General features: G+C 34.0%; 2 protein-coding genes across 6 annotated transcripts; both read right to left on the reverse strand.

Annotated features, from left to right (window-relative positions):
* Window positions 1–1605: 1605 nt before the first annotated feature.
* LOC123208313 (probable aldo-keto reductase 2) lies at window positions 1606–18757 on the reverse strand. 4 transcript variants are annotated; one of them, XM_044625745.1, is made up of 6 exons: window positions 18318–18656; window positions 17634–17834; window positions 17202–17374; window positions 17015–17117; window positions 15977–16354; window positions 15842–15913 (listed from the first exon to the last, which is right to left on the reverse strand). In XM_044625745.1, exons 1-5 carry the CDS (start codon window positions 18651–18653, stop codon window positions 16016–16018), a joined length of 1152 nt encoding a protein of 383 aa, XP_044481680.1. In that variant the 5' UTR covers window positions 18654–18656; the 3' UTR covers window positions 15842–15913; window positions 15977–16015. The 4 variants fall into 4 exon arrangements, with proteins under 4 accessions (XP_044481681.1, XP_044481684.1, XP_044481683.1 ...); XM_044625746.1 differs by lacking the exons at window positions 15842–15913; window positions 15977–16354 and adding an exon at window positions 1606–1944 and having other exon boundaries at window positions 18318–18757; XM_044625749.1 differs by lacking the exons at window positions 15842–15913; window positions 15977–16354; window positions 17015–17117; ... (1 more) ...; window positions 17634–17834; window positions 18318–18656 and adding exons at window positions 1606–1944; window positions 8769–8871; window positions 8966–9138; window positions 9774–9974; window positions 10345–10663.
* Window positions 11769–14845, reverse strand: LOC123208319 (auxin-induced protein PCNT115-like). 2 transcript variants are annotated; one of them, XM_044625757.1, is made up of 4 exons: window positions 13871–14841; window positions 13191–13391; window positions 12402–12574; window positions 11769–12054 (listed from the first exon to the last, which is right to left on the reverse strand). In XM_044625757.1, the coding sequence occupies exons 1-4, from the start codon at window positions 14081–14083 to the stop codon at window positions 11979–11981; spliced, it is 663 nt and encodes a 220-aa protein (XP_044481692.1). In that variant the 5' UTR covers window positions 14084–14841; the 3' UTR covers window positions 11769–11978. The 2 variants fall into 2 exon arrangements, with proteins under 2 accessions (XP_044481692.1, XP_044481691.1); XM_044625756.1 differs by having other exon boundaries at window positions 11932–12305; window positions 13871–14845.
* Window positions 18758–19498: the final 741 nt, after the last annotated feature.

Genomic DNA, 19498 nt, shown 5'->3' on the forward strand with positions numbered 1-19498 from the left:
ATTAAATAAAAAAAAATCTCCCAATATTAAATTTGTCACGACAAGTGTCATCTGTTGATTCGTCAATGGAAATTAATTTTTTGTCTCACCATTTATTATCGGGTCCCTTATCTTTGAAAAAGCACATTATAATTTATTAAAAATATAACAAATATAACTTTTCTTAATCCCACAAAGAAAATCTAACTGAATAAACATTTGGATTACCTAAAATTAGCTACAATACGTTTGACAATATAGTAAACTTTGGGTGTAAGTAAGTCTTTTGGACCATTAATTAGGGTTGAATTCGAGTTGAACCGAGTCAAGCTTAAATTCGTTTGAGTTTGAGTTTGGTTTAATTTGTATATAACAGAGTTCGAGTTCATCAAACATAGTTCGAATTCAGTTCGACTTGTTTTAAGATTGAATTTTTAACTATTTCATTATTAAAACGATGTTGTTTTAATACATATTAGTCAAAACGATGTCGTTTTGTATTAAAATTTTTAATTATAAAATTTGACAAGTAGCTCGAGCTCGAGCTTAAACTCGATCGAGCTTGTATAGAGTTAACTCGTTTTGGGCTTATTCAAATTGAGTGTGAGCTCGAGCTCAAACGAGCTCGATTCAAATCCAGCCCTATAATTTATAACTGTACATCTCTATTAGCGTATAAATATAGGACTTGAGAATCAATGAGCTCCCATGGAAGAGAAATATGTGAGGATCTCACAAAGTTTTGTTGCTATATAGAAAGGTTTTGGTTAAGGATAAAGTTAGATGTACATATTTTGAATATATAAATATATATATATTTATGTATATTATTATATAATTAAGTAATTTTAAATTAAAGATAAAATAATATTTAATCATATTAATACATATATAAATATATACTTATTTGTATACTTAAAATAAGTACGTATAATATTACTATTCAATTAAACACTTTTTGTGATACCATCGGTTTTGGATTTTTGGTAGACATTATATTTTTGTTGGCTTTGACTTATAGTAAATATATTAACACCCAATCATACGTCACATTATTATTGATATTTATTATATCTGTATATAGTATCATTCGTGTTTTAAATATATTATTTAAGTAGTGATTGTACAATTAAGATTGTGAATTCAATTAGAGGTGATCCAATCCAAGTTGACTCAATTTGAATTTATCATTGAAATAGATTTGTGTGCCAATAATATTATTTATTTTGTCTATAACACTAATAATCTCTTTGACAGTATTATTCATTCCATCGACAATTCATCAATGATACTAACTCGGATGAGCTTGAACTCTAATTTGAACCAAACTTTATAGATTTAATTTGAAATTAATTCCCCCAAACGTCAATTGTTACAAAGTTCAAAATAATTTAGGAGTAGTCAACGTGCAAAGATATTTACTGTTGACCATTGAGAACTCAACCACAACTTCAATGAGAGATCCAAAACTATTATTATAACTTCCATTGATCTTCCTTTACTTAATTTGAAGCAATAGAATCACATTTTTCTTCTTTTTTCGTATCAATCATAGTAATTTAACATACAAATACACTTCCTCACAACAAAATAAAAGTGCAGAAAGGACCGTGTAAGTCCATGACTCTAAGAAACTTTCCATGAAGATAGCGGTGGGGTTTCGGAGTTGTTGTAAGTAGCAAAGCTATACATATCTCTATGACCCTTTACAGCATCCGCCGAAGCAATGGATTCAAGTTCAGCCATTTCTTCAGGAGTCAATTTCACAGATAACGCTTTAATATTCTGATTAAAGTTGCCAATCTTTGTGGTTCCAGGAATCGGACAAACATCATCTCCCTGGTGATGAACCCAGGCTAAAGCAAGCTGTGATGTGGTACATCCTTTCTTTTCTGCCATTTCAATAACACGCTCAAACAACTTCTTGTTGTGCTCAAGATTATCAAGTTGCAACCTGGGTAAGTTCTGCAAAATTTGGGGTTATAAAAGTTGATTAATTAACTTTTGCAAATAACTTAGATTTAACTCAAAATTATTTAAGGGTTCAAGCATTAGATTGCACATAGTTAGTGGAGGATTCAAGTCGAGCTGATTATGACTCAAATTCGAATTGAATTTATAATGTTCAATTCAAGTTTATGTACAATATCATTCAAGTGTTATTGACAGGATAAATAATATTGTTATAGAAGTGACCAATGTCATTGATGCAATAGATAATATCACTTAGAGGTGGCAGTAGATTGCTTCGGCTCACAAGTCGGCTAGACCCACAACATTTGGGTAAATGTCAAGGTGTGCAAATAAAGCAAGCCGTGTCGAGACCTCATGAGAAGACCCACACAAAAAATTTATAATTAAAAAAATATATTTTAGGCAGGCCGACTCGCAAAAAGTCTACAAAAGCACAACCTTTCATGTTGTTAGTTGTGCCCCAGACCTAGGACGACATAGACCAGTATGACACAACCTATTGTTAGGTTTAGTTATCACTTAATAAACAAATAAATTAAATTGCTAAATTGGAACTCCAAATTGAAGAAGAAACCATTCGAGCTCATATATATTTCCAGCAGTGATATGTGCTGCATTCCAAATACTAGGAATTGTAAAAAGAAAAAAATTCACTAAATGATTTGTGAATGATGAAAATGATGAAAATGATGAAAATAGATTATAGTGAACACGATCCGATTACTTTTGACTTTATTGTGAATGATTTATCTGTGAAAATTTCACTAAATTCAATTGATTTACCAACTATTTTTTTCATTAAAATATTCAATAATTAAATACAAACAAAATCTAACACCTTGGGGCAACGAACCAACTACTTTGTTCAGAAAAATAAACAATCATCAAATACAAACAAGTATAAACAAAGATTATGCAAAACAAAGATGTGTACATCGAGAACAATGCAAAAGAAAAAACCCAACAATTTTCTCTATATAAATAATAATAATCAAATAAATAATTGAAAATTTGATAATCCACCTGATTTTGTCGGTCAAGTTGTAATATAATAATCCTTAGGCAACTTTCATGGCCAGTCTCAACGCAAAGAAACGAATGAGTTAGGGCCATCCAAGTAAAGGGACAAGCAACTAGAAATTATAATTACTTAATGATAGGATTAGAAAATAATGCAATTGAAATAATAATTCAATTGAAATAATAATTAAAGATTATGATACGATTATGATAAGATTATGACAGGATCAGGATATAATGAAATTAAAATCTAAATTAAAGATTATGATAATATTAGGATTGAATTAGTCAGAAAGAATCAAATAATTTAATAAGTTTGAATTAGAATAAGATTTTAGGTTATGAAGGAATAAAAGGGCAACAACAAGAGTAATAAGAGACACAAGAAAATTATTGTCTTTTAAGCAACTTAGGCTATGGGTAGCCATTAGAGTTGATTGGGAGGTCTCCGGAATCTTAAATGGTTAGAAATGAGAGGTCTTTGTCTCCATTTATCCATTGTAAACCCATTCATCAACAAAAGTGTTTCTATTCTCTTTATTACTACTTTTATCTTTTCAAGCTCATAAAAACATTTACTTAGGAAGTGAGGACCATTATCCTTAATTAGCTTAGCACTGTCATTTGTGTAGGTGTAGCACAGAGCACGACGTGATCGATTGATAATCCCATCGATATAAGATGTTGATAATATTAATATAATACATCAAAATGGGGGCCAACAAAAAATACAAAAGAGAAGTAAAACAATTAATTGATGCTTCTTTATCTATTGTGTCATTTGCTCCCACTCTTACATACAAAAGAGAATTTCGCTTGCTTGTAGAAGGCAACTTCAAACCTTGCGCAGAGGTTAAGATGATCTCTAGAATATGAGATGCCATGTACCCTATAAGTGTAACATCCCTCGTCTATGTACCCGAGTGTGACATCTTTGGTCCAATAACCTAATCAACTATCAAGATATTATTCACTTTGAATACACAATCCATTATAGTTTTGTTTTTGGATTTTGTAACCCAAAATACATTTTAACAGTTTAAGAAGCTCACAGATTATTTAATTAATTAAATTTTTCCACCACTAACCGATGTGAGATATATAGATAGAATACAGACAAACCTAGTATCTCTTATGTGTTTTGTCGATGTGAGATTTATCTAAGGGTATCATAATAAGTGTCTCTTTTTTGTTTCTTGTTTCTACAAAAAATAAATGAAAATGGCGACAAACAGAGAAAGCTAATTTGGTGTTGAGTATTGTGACTCAAATCGGAGCAGCTAACCACTGCCCAACTCGAAGGACAGGATTCACCGCACCCTCAACACTTCTGGCAACATCAACCATTTTCTTTTTCAAGTTTGAAAAATGAAAGAGAAGTAAAACAATTGGAAATAATTCAAACAAAGGTAATCACAGGACAATTGCCAAAATTAACAATTTTTTAGCATCAAATAAGAGAAATAATTTTTTTTAATTTTTAAAGAAATCAGAAATATTGAAACAGAATTCTTTTTTTGAAAAAAAAACCACAATTTTTTTTCTTTTGTCTGAAATAAGGGAAAAGGACAGAAGTGAAAAATCAAACGATCTGGTTTGAGTATAAAAATAAAGAAAACTGAAAAAGAAGGTGGACTAGAAGAGGCTCAAGTGTAGGCAGAGAGGAGAGGGATGGAGAGAATCAACAACGTAAACACTGTCATATTATTATTTTGCACAGTTAGAAGAGTTTATATATTATACACTCAAATATTATTTAACAAAGAAAGACTTATGCACATGTTAGAAAAATACCAGAAAATTTTAATCCCACTTCGAGCCATAGATCTTTTCACATGGCACATGCTTAAGAGTCAACATTATCACGTGCAACATATATATATATATATAAGGCAAAGGACTATTTTCCACTCAAGTTTTGATGCAAATACAAATGAATATCCACGCTAGATCAAAAACTCAAATACCCATTCATGGGTTAATTTCTATTAGAATTTTTAGTTATAGGTTAGAATAAAATTGTCATTTTATCACTAACCCTAAGACCCTAACTTTCACCCCCCAGATTTGAAAAACTAATATTCTACCCTTATTTCAAGGTTTGAAAAGTTAATATTTCACCCCCAGGGTTTCATTTCTTCCCCTTCATTCTCTAGCGACCTATCTCCAGCCAACCTCCTATCTACTGATGCACCCTCTCACACCCTAGACAACGACGTGACGACGAAGCTACCATAGTAACGTGACAACAACACTTCGATTCAAATTTGTAGCGATGACGAACCCTAAACCCTTGATTCGGCTAGAAGCATGATGGAGATGCTTGGGAGACATTTAGATTCAACCAAGAAAGCAACAGAGATGCTTAGGAGACATTTTTATTAGCTGAGATCCATCACACAATGGATTTGGGGGAAATAGATTTTAACGAAGAGTCACAATTTGTCTCATTCGTGGCAGCTTCATCATTGTATCATCGTCTAGAATGCGAGAGGGTGTGTCGACAAATGGGTGGTTGGCCAGAGAACGATTGTCGAAGAATGGAGGGGAAGAAATGAAACCCTAGGGGTGAAATATTAATTTTTCAAACTTTGAGAAGAAGTGCTTGCTTGCATATAATTAATTATTGGGAAGTTTTTTAATGATAATGTTACCATTGGAATCAATGATCATTTCGTTTAAAAGGCAATATGTTGGCATGTATAAGGTCCTACAAAAAAATGTAGAGTGATTATAAAATGACTTTCAATTATAATGAAATTTAAACTTCAAAGATAAAATACCATGGATACCTTTCAATTGTTAAAACTAAGTAACTTTGATTGACGGATGAAAAAATAACCCTTTCAAACTTAAGGGTGTCATACTTACCAATATTGGAAAGTTTTCATTTCTATTAATATATTATGAGGCAAAGATAGATGACAATGGAGACGGGAGAGGCAAGGATGGCTATACACATCCCTACAAGGTGGAACACATATACACATCCCTACAAGGTGGAACACATCCTTGTCCCTCCTATGGGGAATCCTTGTCCTTTAGTTGTAGAAATAATTGTCTCTCCAACCTCACCCCTTCTAGACCCCTCTACTTAAGTATTATAATAGTAATGACATTATCATAAATAATTAAAATTATAATGGATATTTCGTAAATTATGCTATAAAATTAGTTTTGATGCAAGGATAGAGTGAGACAAAATTATATCTATCCCTTTTTTTTCTAGGGTTGTTTATGTCCTTATCTCCTACTTGTGTCAAATAATACCCTCCTCATATCATACAGGATAGGGTAGGGACTTTATTTTTATAGTCAAGTTGTCATCCCTATTCAAGGAACAAAAATTTAAGTATAAAATGATAATTGACAGATGCAAATGCAATACAACATTTTAGTGCGGCATAATATGATAGAGTTACTAAACAATTAAATTTTACTTTTTGTGTTAATTATTAAGAAGATTTAAGTAGGAGGATAATAACAATAACATAATATATATTTGGATAGGACTAAGGTGCTAAAGTTCAAATTTTGAATAACAGTATGCAGGAAACATAAGATAGTGGCAACCACAACTCCTGCATATTGAAGCATGCCATTAGTTCCCTTTTTAACATTCTCCCAATGAATGTGATGATTAAATTCAGAGGAAATGATACATGAAGACATAATTGTTGGATTAATTTTAGCACTTTGCTACAACCAAAATGACTAAGAATTGCAAAAAATAGTCTGAATTGGATTGGTTTTATTATCAGAGTAGATGAGATGAGACTTTAGGGAAGGAGGACAAGGTGGTCTCTCAGTATTAATGAATCTCAAAGGATCTCAGAGCCGAGCTGTAACAACCTTTTTCAGGAACAAACCCCTAGCAGTAATTATCATTATTTATATATATATTTAGGTATTTTATTTTATTATTATTTTTTAATTAAAGAATGATAATAGAATACAATTGGTTGCTCATGAAGTATCCCTAAAAAAAATAAAAATAAAAATAAAGTGTGCCAAATTGTCCCAAGATAACTTCAGTAATTGTAAATAAAATAACAATCCTAAAATACATAAATTACATGAAGTAAATTATTATCATAACAATGAATGAAATAGAAATAAAATAATTTTAGCCCAAAGCATAGCATCAATGTGTTGACCCACTCGCCTCCCCACCTGCCCCATTGTTTTTCCTACTTGCAATACCCAAATAAATATATGAGTTGTAAAACTCAGTAGACTTTTATAAAAAATTCAAGGTTTCCCATAGGTATTTTCAACGGAGTCTCACCGTCACGTGCGTCCCTGGCGCATTTAATTGGACACCCGTCAGAGGTGCCTCTTACACCATTGTGTTAGAGAACATCAATCTCAGATACCTTTTACCTCTTATTCCTCAATTTCAAGCATCCATCTTAGATGTTACTAACATCATAACCATATATCTAGTAAAATTATAATTTCTTATTAATTTAAACCGAGGCGTCTCATCAATCGGTTCGACATCCTCAAGGCTGGGACATTTCGTCCATTGGTCTCCAATTACAATTTGTATTGTTTATACTTTTAATGTGATTATATTAATTCATACAATTTATCAATTAAAAATTAAAAATACAAAAAACATTTATGTAATTGTTATTTAAGACGATAAGTTAATTTATGCATATAATCACCTAAAATCTCCTAAGAACACACTTTATTCACTTAGCGAACCCAAGAATCCATAGTTGATGGCTAAGATTTTGTTCTAAAAGATGTAGGTGCATTGTAACATGTGTTGATGCATGCTCCATATCCTAGCTCCCAAAAGCAACTAAACGCATGTCAAAAATTCTTTATTTTCTTTTCTCTTTTTTTCCAAACAGTGACGGAATTCTTCTTCTTCTTCTTCTTTCTTCTTTTCTTCTTCAAACGCTGCAGACTTTGGCTTTTTGGAGAAAGAAAACGACGACAATTTCGCCCATGACAGGTGAATACGTCATATGGCTTGCGTGCAAGCAACATAGCTAACCTACTGGTGCCCGTTCGTATAAATGCCCTATGTTGAACTTGTGTAGGATATAGTAAAATATATGTTATGTACGTAAAAGATTCCTTTCCTATAACGTATTAGATGCAATCAAATGCATTTTAAAATAATATTTGAATGGTATTAACCATGGAGAAGTCAACCAAAACATGATTGAGAGATCACCAAAACAATTCTTAAAACTTGCACCAATCTTCCTTTATTTAGTTTGAAACAACCACATCCCACTCAACTTTTTTTTTTTCTTCTTCATATCAAACAAAGTAATTTAACCTACAAATGCTCATCCTCACAACAACATAAAAGTGCAGAATCCATAGCCTTACGAAGCTTTCCACGAAGACAGCGGTGGAGTTTCTGAGTTCTTGTATGTAGCGAAGCCACTCACATATCGGTCACCCTTTACAGCATCTGCTGCAGCAATGGATTCAAATTCAACCATTTCTTCTGGAGTTAGTTTCACAGACAACGCTTTGATATTTTCATTGAAGTTTTTGATCTTGGTGGTTCCAGGAATCGGACATACATCATCTCCCTGGTGATGAACCCAGGCTAGTGCAAGCTGTGATGTGGTGCATCCTTTCTTCGCTGCCATTTCATTAACTAGGTCGAATAACTTTTTGTTATGTTCCAGATTTTCAGGCTGCAACCTGGGCAAATGCTGCAAAAGTTGAAACATAAAGTTTGCACTGCACAAAGTGAGATCGTGCTACAACATGTGTTGAATACAATACAACTACTAAAAATTGTATTGTTGTCTACGAACCCGTCTAAAATCATCTTTCGAAATATTTTCGAGCAACTTAGCCCCTGATGAAAAGAATCCTCGTCCGAGAGGACTGTATGCAACAATCCCAATGCCAAGTTCTCTGAGAAATCCATAGGTTTACATTAGAAATTTTTTTTAATTTTTTATTTATTATTATCTCGTTTTTATTTGACCTAGTCCCATTAATGCCTTACCTGCAAGTAGGAACTATCTCTTCCTCCACATCTCGTGACCATAAGGACCATTCCAACTGCACAGCTGTTATTAGATGAACAGCATAAGCTCGTCTAATTGTTGAAGCAGATGCTTCAGATAGACCTATATACTTTATTTTGCCCTCTTCAACAAGTTTTTTGAGTTCCCCAATCTTTGAACATGCAGAAGAAATGAAGCAAAAAATTAGTGTATGAGCTTGCTTTTTTAGCTGATGTGAGCCATACAAGGAACAAAGCAAAATTTATGAAAAATGCAGCGTATTGCAATGCAGGGAACTCAGACTATTAGCGTAAACAAACAATAGTTTCATAAAAAATTCAGCCTAATTCAATCACTGATGCTCACAGTCCGGCAAAAATTACACTGTGATTTCAGATGCTACCAGTAACGACTCCGAGCCCCTCTTGAACTTAAACAACATAAACATCTCTGCTGTTTTACCAAAAGACAGAAATAAAAGGTATTCTTCGTTTCAGACCGGATCTCTACTGTATTGACACTAGCCCAAAAAGAGTACCAGTATTCTCCGGTTCACAGGACACAAATGCTTGCCACATTTTCAATATAGAACACTAGAATGAGGAAGAACCCCCTATCAGTGTTACTACACTCATTCATTCAATCAATTTGAAAGCATCTTAAAAGGAAACCTCGTTAGCTGCAGGCCATTCGATTGGTTAAATTGATTTAACAGCGACATAATGTGCACAAATAATAATCTAAACATGAATTTCAGACTAATAGCACTAATCAACAAGCAGAAGAAAGGTCTTGCATGGAGCAAACCGTGACTTCAATGGGAGCTTTACTGTCAATCCTATGTTGATAGTAAAGATCGATACAATCGACATCTAGCCGCTTCAAGCTAGCCTCACAGGCAGCCATCACATAAGCCGGATCGCCGTGTATTTCCCTCTTGCCATCTGCAAAGTTGATACCAAATTTAGTGGCCAATTCAACTCTTTCTCTCATCCCTTCCTTCAAAGCCTGCCCAAATTCACATCAACGGGCGTAACAGTTAAGTATTAAACCCTATACAAGACCACAATGAAAACATGAACCAAATTAAGATTTCAGTAACTTCCCCAGAATTGTTATATATGGCTTAAAAATTCATCAAGAACCTCATCTAAATTATGAAATCATCGTATACATCTTCCCAAAATCCACCTTTTTGTACTTCATTTTAAAACCAGATGGATTCATGGATAAATATGCGATTCGAACAAAATAAAAACATAAACTTTATAAAATTCTCTGTTGATTATTCACACCCACTTGATGTATGATCAATTCAAGCCTCAAGAAACTCAAAAAAACTCACAAGAAAGTAAGGGAAGAGAGAAAAATATTGAACCTTTCCAAGAAGAATTTCGTTGGTGTGAGGTCCATAGAAATCAGAAGTGTCAAGAAAAGTGAAGCCACTGTTGATGGCATGGTGAATCAAAGCGATCATTTCAGGCTCAGGTTTTGGAGGGCCGTTGAAGCCTGTCATCCCCAGGCAGCCTAAGCCTTGAGCTGAAACTTCCAGGCCTTGTGAGCCAAGCTTGATTCTCTTCACTGTGGCCATTGATTCCTGTGAGTTTCTGGGTTGAATTTTGAAGTTAAAGGGTAAAAGAGTTTGAGATATTTTTGCGAAATGGGGCTGTGTTGTATGGACTGCTTCGTCTCTGTATTGCAGGGCACCTTTTATAGTGTTTTGAGTGAGTTGGGAGGATGACGATATGCTTAGATATGCTCTTACGGATAGCACAGGGACGAAAGTGAAAGAAACAAAGACCTAGGGGTGTTTTAAAAATATAGGGTCAACGTTTCTTGCATTACAGTTATTATTTCTATCTGTTAGCAAGGATTTAAATTAAAAATAAACTAAAACTAAAATTTATTAGAAGGGGTTAATAGTTACAGTTATTATTAATTTACGTAACATTATTCAAAGTTTGATGTATAAACAATAATACTTCATTTAATAATTGGAGAGATTGATCGAGAGAATATATTATTATGTAATTAAATTATTTTTAATTAAAATTAAATAAATAATTAAATTATACAATATCATGATGATATGTTAAATATCAATACCCTTATAAGGTGTTTCATTGGGATAGATAAAAATTATTTTAGTAAATAATCTTTTATCACTTATATACATAATAAAAGATTTCGATAATTTTATACTATCAATAGTTATGTGACAGGTAATATAAATAATAATTTTAACTATGGTTGGAATCAAACCGAGCTTGTTCGAGCTCAAGCTCGAGTTTAGTTCGAACGAAGCCAAAATGAGCTTGAACTTGAAAATTCAATATTTTTGAACTCAACCTTTAAGGTGTTTAGCTTGTCAAGCCCATAAACTAAAAATGTTGATACAAAACTTCGTTATTTTGATCAATGTATATTAAAATAATATTGTTTTAATAACAAATTAGTTAAAAGTTCGATTCAAGCTTAAGTTCAAACGAAACTCGAGCTCAACCCTAATCCTAACATTGGAATATATAATAGTGATTATATTTATTATTAGTTTATGTAGTATTATTCAAAATTTACTGTATAAAATAATAATACATCATTTGATAAAAGATAAATATTAACAAATTAACGTATTATTATGTGATAAAACTATTTTGAATTAAAGATAAAATAATTAATTAAATTACACAATATGATGATAACATGTCAAATATCAATACCCTTATGGGGTGTTTGGTTGAGGTAGGTAAAAATTACTCAATTTATTTTTTGTTACTTATATTATTAGTTATGAGTGGGTAGGGAAGCCACTCATATATCGGTCACCCTTTACAGCATCTGCTGCAGCAATGGATTCAAGTTCAGCCATTTGTTCTGGAGTTAGTTTCACAGACAACGCTTTGATATTCTCATTAAAGTTCTCAATCTTCGTGGTTCCAGGAATCGGACAAACATCGTCTCCCTGGTGATGAACCCAGGCTAGCGCAAGCTGTGATGCGGTGCACCCTTTCTTCACTGCCATTTCATTAACACGCTCGAATAACATTTTGTTATGATCCAGATTTTCAGGCTGCAACCTGGGATAATTCTGCAAAAGGTGAAATACAAAATTTGTTGTGTTAGAGGACAGGTTACATGATAACAACAGTAGTATTACAGCCCTTTCCCCACTAGCCCGGCCGTGCACAAAGTGTTGTACTGTGTGTTTAATGTAAAACTGAATTGTTATTTACAATTCGTCCATTGTCATCTTTTGAGATGTTTTCAAGCAATTTAGGCCCTGATGAAAAGAACCCTCGTTCAAGAGGGTTGTATGCAACAATCCCAATGCCAAGTTCGCTGAGAAATCAGCAGGAGTGCATTAGAAATCATATGGTAATTTTTCATTTTTTTTTTTTGACTCTCAGCAAATAATTTGCCCCATTAATGCTTTACCTGCAAGTAGGAACCATCTCTTCCTCCACATCTCGCGACCATAAGGACCATTCCAACTGCACAGCTGTTATCGGGTGAACAGCATGAGCTCGTCTTATTGTTGAAGCAAATGCTTCAGATGGACCTGTATACTTTATTTTGCCCTCTTCAACTAGTTTATTGAGTTCCCCGATCTTTGAACGCACAGAAGAAATAGAAGAAAAAAATTAGTTTATAAGCTATTAAGCTTCTTTATAAAATGTGATCCATATAAGGGACAAATCAAAATGTAGGGAAAAGGCAAAGCATTGATATGCAGGGCACTCAGACTGTTGGTGTAAACAAACAGCTAGTGTCATTAAAAAATACGACCAAATTTGACACGAATTGGTGCCCACAGTCTAACAAATGCTACGCTGTGAGTGCCCTTAGAATGGACGGTTTACTCCTAGTGATAGTTGTAATTATTTTATCATCTCCCTTGTCTTACCAACAAACAGACATAAAAGGCATTCTTCACTGCAGGGCAGATCTCTACCAGATTGGCACTAGCCTATACAGACATCAGGCTTGGGTATGTGCCATAAATTTCCAATATAAAACAAGAGTAAGATGAAGAACCCCCTTTCAGTGTTATTATCGTTCATTCATTCAATCAATTTGTAAGAAACTAAAAAGTAACCACTGTTAGCTGCCGGCTGTTCAATTGGTTGAATTGATATAACAGAAGCATAATGGGCACATATGACAATCTAAACAGGAATTTCGGTCTAACAACACTGCAGAGTAAAAATTTTGCAAGAGACAAACCGTGACATCAATGGGAACTCTAGTGTCAATCCGATGCTGATGGTAAAGATCAATACAATCAACATCTAGCTGCTTCAAGCTCGCCTCACAGGCAGACCTCACATAAGCTGGATCACCTCGTATTTCCATCATGCCATTTGTATAGACGATGCCAAATTTCGTGGCCAATTCAACTCTTTCTCTCATACCTCCCGTCAAAGCCTGCCCAAATTCACATCAAAGGACAAATTAATTAATTTTTAAATTCTATACAATGCCACAGTGAAAGCATAAACCAAATTAAACTTTCACTAAGCTCCCCAGAATTGTAATATATATGCCTAAAAAATTCGTCAAAACTATACAAATTCTTCATCGATAAAATACAAAAGAGATGATTGGTATAAATGGGCATCCCAAATCACTTGAGTTTTTGAACTGTCAAGATGTGTGTCCAAAGACAAAGAACCACATCTAAATTAAGAATTCGTCATAAAAATCACCATGTCATCTACCCCTTTGTACTTCCTGTTCAAGCCACATGGATTCATGGATAAATACGCGATTAGACCCAAATAAAAGCATGAACTTCATAAATTCTCCGTGCATTATCCATACCCAGTTGGTATATGATCAAGTCAAACCTGAAGAAATTCAGGAAAACGCACAAGAAAGTAAAGAAAGAGAGAGAAAAATTGAACCTTTCCGAGAAGAATTTCGTTGGTGTGAGGTCCATACACATCAGAAGTGTCAAGAAATGTGATGCCACTGTTGATGGCACGGTGAATCAAAGCGATCATTTCAGGCTCAGGTTTTGGAGGGCCGTAGAAGGCTGACATCCCCATGCAGCCTAAGCCTTGAGCAGAAACTTCCAAGCCTTGTGAACCAAGCTTGATTCTCTTCACTATCGCCATTGATTCCTGTGAGTTTCTGGGTTGGATTTTGATGCTAAAGTGTTAATGAGTCTGGGTTGGACTATATGCTTAGATAAGCTCTTACGGATAATGTGATGTCTAAAGTAAAAGAAACAAAGACTTGTTGGTTGGAATGAATTGATTGCCACTAACTAAACACCATTACTAACCACAAAAAAGAAAGAGAAAAATGAAAAGAATTTAGGATTTTTACGTAAGATAGGATGTATAGAGGTGATTCGTATCTGAATTTAGGAAATGCAGACTCCAAAGGTGAATTTTCAGGAGTTGCAAAACTAGACACTTGAGTGAATATAATGGATAGGATTCTGCTTGCTGGTTACTCTAGTTAAACAAAGTGAGTGCGACTTATGAACTCAAGTGATCTATTGTAGCGTATCACTTCTGATGCACATGGGACAAATTAGAACACATAGCAAATATCTATTAACTAGTGTTTGTATAATTTATTCCTCGTTATTTCTTCAGAACTCGGAGTTCCTGGAAAAACAAGAAGATTGAGCATAAAGAAAATCCCCAATCTACTATAAATATGAATAGATTATGAAAGTAAACACTGTAAAATTGTCCTCTTATATACATCTAAGTATACTAATATACCGTACAAATTAAAATGAAAACGGCTCCGCAAAAAACTTGCATTGTAACGTCCGATGCCATCGGTATTAGGCAGATTCCGTTCCTGTGGTCGACGGGAAAAGGCGTCGACTTTACTGCGGGGGCGATCACCAGATTAAAAGGAACACGTGGGTGGTGGTGATGGTCAAGCATCGAATGCAATTGGTCAAGCATTAAATGCATTAAAATTCCCCAACAATAAATTTGTCAGGACAAGTGTCATCTATTAATTTGTCAATTGAAATTAAATTTTTTATCCCACCATTTATTACTGGGTCCCACATGTTTGAAAAAGCACATTATAATATATTAAAATATATATATATATATATATCTACTACTGGAAAAGTCTTTTTTACCACTGATTAATATGATTGAATAGACTAGTAGTCTTTTGACCACTGATTAAAATGTAAATATATTTAAGATTAATTGATATAAATTTGACAACATGCTAAGTTTTGGGAGGAAATAAGTCTTTTGACCAATGAATATATATCTTTATTAGCCTGTTAATGTACGGAGGACCTGAGACAGAGAGATCTATATGTGAGGGCTTCATAAAGTTTTGTTGATACGCAGGAAGGCTTTACTTAAATATCTTTTGTGATACCACCGATTTTGGATTTTTGGTTGACAACATTTTTTTTTGGCTTTATAATAGATAAATTAATATTTAATTATATGATTATCATTATTGATATATAAATCAATATATATTATAACTGTATATAATATCATTCTTTTTTTAAATAAATTATTTAAATAGTGATTATACAATTAAGATTATAACTTTAATTAGGGATTATTCGATTCAAATTGACTTAATTAAAATCTATCATTTGATTCAAATAAGTTAATCTTAAGATCAAATTCCAATTTAACCATTCTAATATTAGTGTGTTTATTCAATGATACTATTTATTCTGTCATGACATTAATAATCTCTTTAACAATATCATTCATTACAAGGAATCTTAATTTCAACCAAATTTTATAGATTTAATTCAACCTCAAGCCCTCCAAACTTCCAATGTTACAAAGTTCAAAATAATTTAGGAGTAATCAACCTGCAAAAATATCAGCTGTTAACCATTGAGAACACAACCACAACATCAATGAGAGATCACCAAAACTATTATTATAACTTGCATTGATCTTCCTTTATTTATTTTGAAACGATAGCATCACATTTTTCTTCCTTTTTTCATATCAATCATAGTAATTTAACATACAAATACACTTCCTCACAACAAAATAAAAGTGCAGAAAGGACTGTGTAAGTCCATGGCTCTAAGAAGCTTTCCATGAAGATAGAGGTGGGGTTTCAGAGTTGTCGTAAGTAGCATGGCCATAAATATTTCTATCACCCTTTACAGCATCCACCAAAGCAATGGATTCAAGTTCAGCCATTTCTTCTGGAGTAAGTTTCACAGACAACGCTTTAATATTCTGATTAAAGTTGTCGATTTTTGTGGTTCCAGGAATCGGACAAACATCATCTCCCTGGTGATGAACCCAGGCTAAAGCAAGCTGTGATGTGGTACATCCTTTCTTTTCTGCCATTTCATTAACACGCTCAAACAACTTCCTGTTGTGCTCAAGATTATCAGCTTGCAACCTGGGTAAGTTCTGCAAAATTTGGGGTTATAAAAAGTTGATTAATTAACTTTTGCAAATAACTTAGATTTAACACAAAATTATTTAAGGGTTCAAGCATTAGATTGCACATAGTTAGTGGAGGATTCAAGTCGAGCTGGTTATGACTTGAACTTGAATTGAATTTATAATGTTTAGATCGAACTTATGTACAATATCATCAAAGGGCTATTGATAAGATAAACAATATTATTACAATAGTGAACAATGTTATCAATAAAATGCAATGTCACCTATAGGTAATAGTAGGTTGTTATGGCTCACGCGCTGGTTAAACCCACAAATTTTGGACACATGTCAAGGCTTGCGAATGAAGCAGGCAGTGTTGAGGCCTCATGGAAAGGCCCAAAAAATAAATTAAAATTAAAAAATATATATTTTAGGTAGGTTGACTCGCCAAAAACCCCACAAAGGCACGACCTACATATTGTTTGTTGTGCCTCAAGCCTTGGCACAACATGTATAGGTTTGACACAACCCATTACTAGCTCAAGCTATCACCTAATAGATAAAAGAATCAAGCTGTTGAAATGAAACTCCAACCGAAGACCTACTTGTTCAAGCTGATATATACTTCCAGTAGTGATATGTAGTGCATTCTAGATACTAAGAATTGAATTGATGGTTACAAACTTGTCTAAAGTCATCCTTTGAAATGTTTTCAAGCAACTTAGGCCCTGATGAAAGGAATCCTTGTCCTAGAGGACCGTATGCAACAATGCCAATGCCAAGTTCCCTGAGAAGTAAGAATCCATCAGGTTAATTTGTATTGGATTGCAAGCAATTCATTAGCCTTATTAATGTAGGAATATTGCCTTACCTGCAAGTAAGAATTATCTCTTTCTCTGCATCTCGTGACCATAAAGACCATTCTAGCTGCACAGCTGTTATAGGATGAATAGCATGAGCTCTTCTAATTGTTGAAGCACATGCTTCAGAGAGACCTATGTACTTTACCTTTCCCTCCTCAACTAGCTTTTTAAGTTCCCCCATCTTTCAAAGTACACAGGAAAAGATCCAAGAATCAGATGTTGGGTATGTCTTAAATTAATTGTCATGATATGTTTTGAGTTATGAAACCTATAAGCAAATTGTAATGTACACTGTGTCCAAAACAAATAATAATTTGCAGTGGGCGGCGGTATTAGCTACACAATATTTTAGGAGTACCATATCCGAATGTTTGTGTAAACATGATAGATAATACTAATCAACAAGCAAAGTAATTAAGAGCTAATTAGAAGGGGCAAACCGTGACTTCAATTGGGACTCGAGTGTCAATCCGATGTATGTAATAAAGATCAATACAATCAACACCTAGCCTACGCAAGCTCCCCTCACAGGCAGCCCTCACGTAAGCTGGATCGCCCCGAATTTCTAGTTTGCCATCCTGAAAGCGGGCGCCAAATTTGGTGGCCAATTCAACTCTTTCTCTCATCCCTCCCTTCAACGCCTGCCCAAATTCACATCAAAGGGCAAACCAATTAAGTTCTAAATTCTATACAAGGCCACAGTGAAAACATAAATCAAATTAAGATTTCACTAACTTCCACAAAACTGTAATATATATGGCTTAAAAATTAATCAAAACTATACAAATACCCCGTCGAAAAAGTGTAAAAGAGATGTTTGATATGAATGGACATCCCAAATCACTTGTGCTTCTAAAGTGTCAAGATGCGAGTGTGTCCAAAGACAAAGAACCTCATCTAAATTAAGAATTCGTCATAAAAATCACCACACCATCTTCCTTTTTATACTTCCTTTTCAAACCAGATGGATTCATGGATAAATATGTGATTAGACCAAAATAAAAACATAAACTTCATAAATTCTCTGTGCATTATCCATACCCAGTTGGCGTATGATCAACTCAAGCCTGAAGAAACTCAGCTAAACGCACAAGAAAGTAAACAAAGAGAGAGAAAAATTGAACCTTTCCTAGAATGGTTTCGTTGGTGTGAGGTCCATACACATCAGAAGTGTCAAGAAATGTGATGCCACTGTTGATAGCATGGTGAATCAAAGCGATCATTTCAGGTTCAGGTTTTGGAGGGCCGTAGAAGGCCGACATCCCCATGCAGCCTAAGCCTTGAGCAGAAACTTCCAAGCCTTGTGAGCCAAGCTTGATTCTCTTCACTGTCGCCATTGATTCCTGTGAGTTTCTGGGTTGGATTTTGATGCTAAAGTGTAAATGAGTTTGGGATTTTTCTTTTTTTTTTTCTTTTTTGTGAAGCTTAGCTCTGCTGTGAGGATTGCTTTGCCTTCGCATGTCAGGGCTCTATTTGTAGTGTTGGAGAGAGTTGGAAGGCTGACGATACGCTTAGATAAGCTCTTACGTAGAGTGGGTGACTAAAGTGGTTCTTTGCCCAATGAGTTTGTAACTGGTGCTAAGTAGTGGTTCTTTGCCTCCGAGTCTACACATGTTCTTCACTTTATTTATAGTTGCTGAGTGTGCACGAAGGATGATGATGACACGCTTAGGCAAGCTCTTACGGATCGTAGAGGGACTAAAATAAGAAAAAGAACGACTTTTGGGTTTCATATTTATTAAGAAAGTTTCTCGTGTTATTCTTAACTTTGGCGTGTTATTCGTGTTCTTTGTATGTTCTTCACTTTGTATAACACTTGGTAAAACCTAACCCACAAAAGTCATGGCCTGGGGTGGATCTTATCAAGTTGTTTAGATTAAATCCATGACTCGACTTGAATAATTTAAAATTGAAGCTTCAATTCAGAAACTTGATTTGAAATTAACTTGTTTGTTAGAAATTCCTTGATGTGGGCTAACATTAATTATGATTTTGGCTTAATAAAATCAGGTAATTAGATAGTCTAATGTCAGTTTAAAGATGAGCTTAAATGATCAATAAAAATAAGTTCAATGCACTTAAAGGTTATGATCTGGGTGGACAGTACAAGTGTGGGTCTTAAAGTTTATTGGACCTTGATAGAGGGTCAATTAACCTACTATAAATTGGCTAGGTCTCTGCTCCAAAACCTAATGTAGTATAACTTATTCGTTTAAAGCTGTCATTCAGAAATGTTTATAGAGTAGAAAACCAAGTCACATCAAGAGGTGATCTTGACAAATAATTTAAAGTGATTTCAATAGGT

The sequence above is a fragment of the Mangifera indica genome, chromosome 2, assembly GCF_011075055.1.
Source record: "Mangifera indica cultivar Alphonso chromosome 2, CATAS_Mindica_2.1, whole genome shotgun sequence".
NCBI lineage: Eukaryota > Viridiplantae > Streptophyta > Magnoliopsida > Sapindales > Anacardiaceae > Mangifera > Mangifera indica.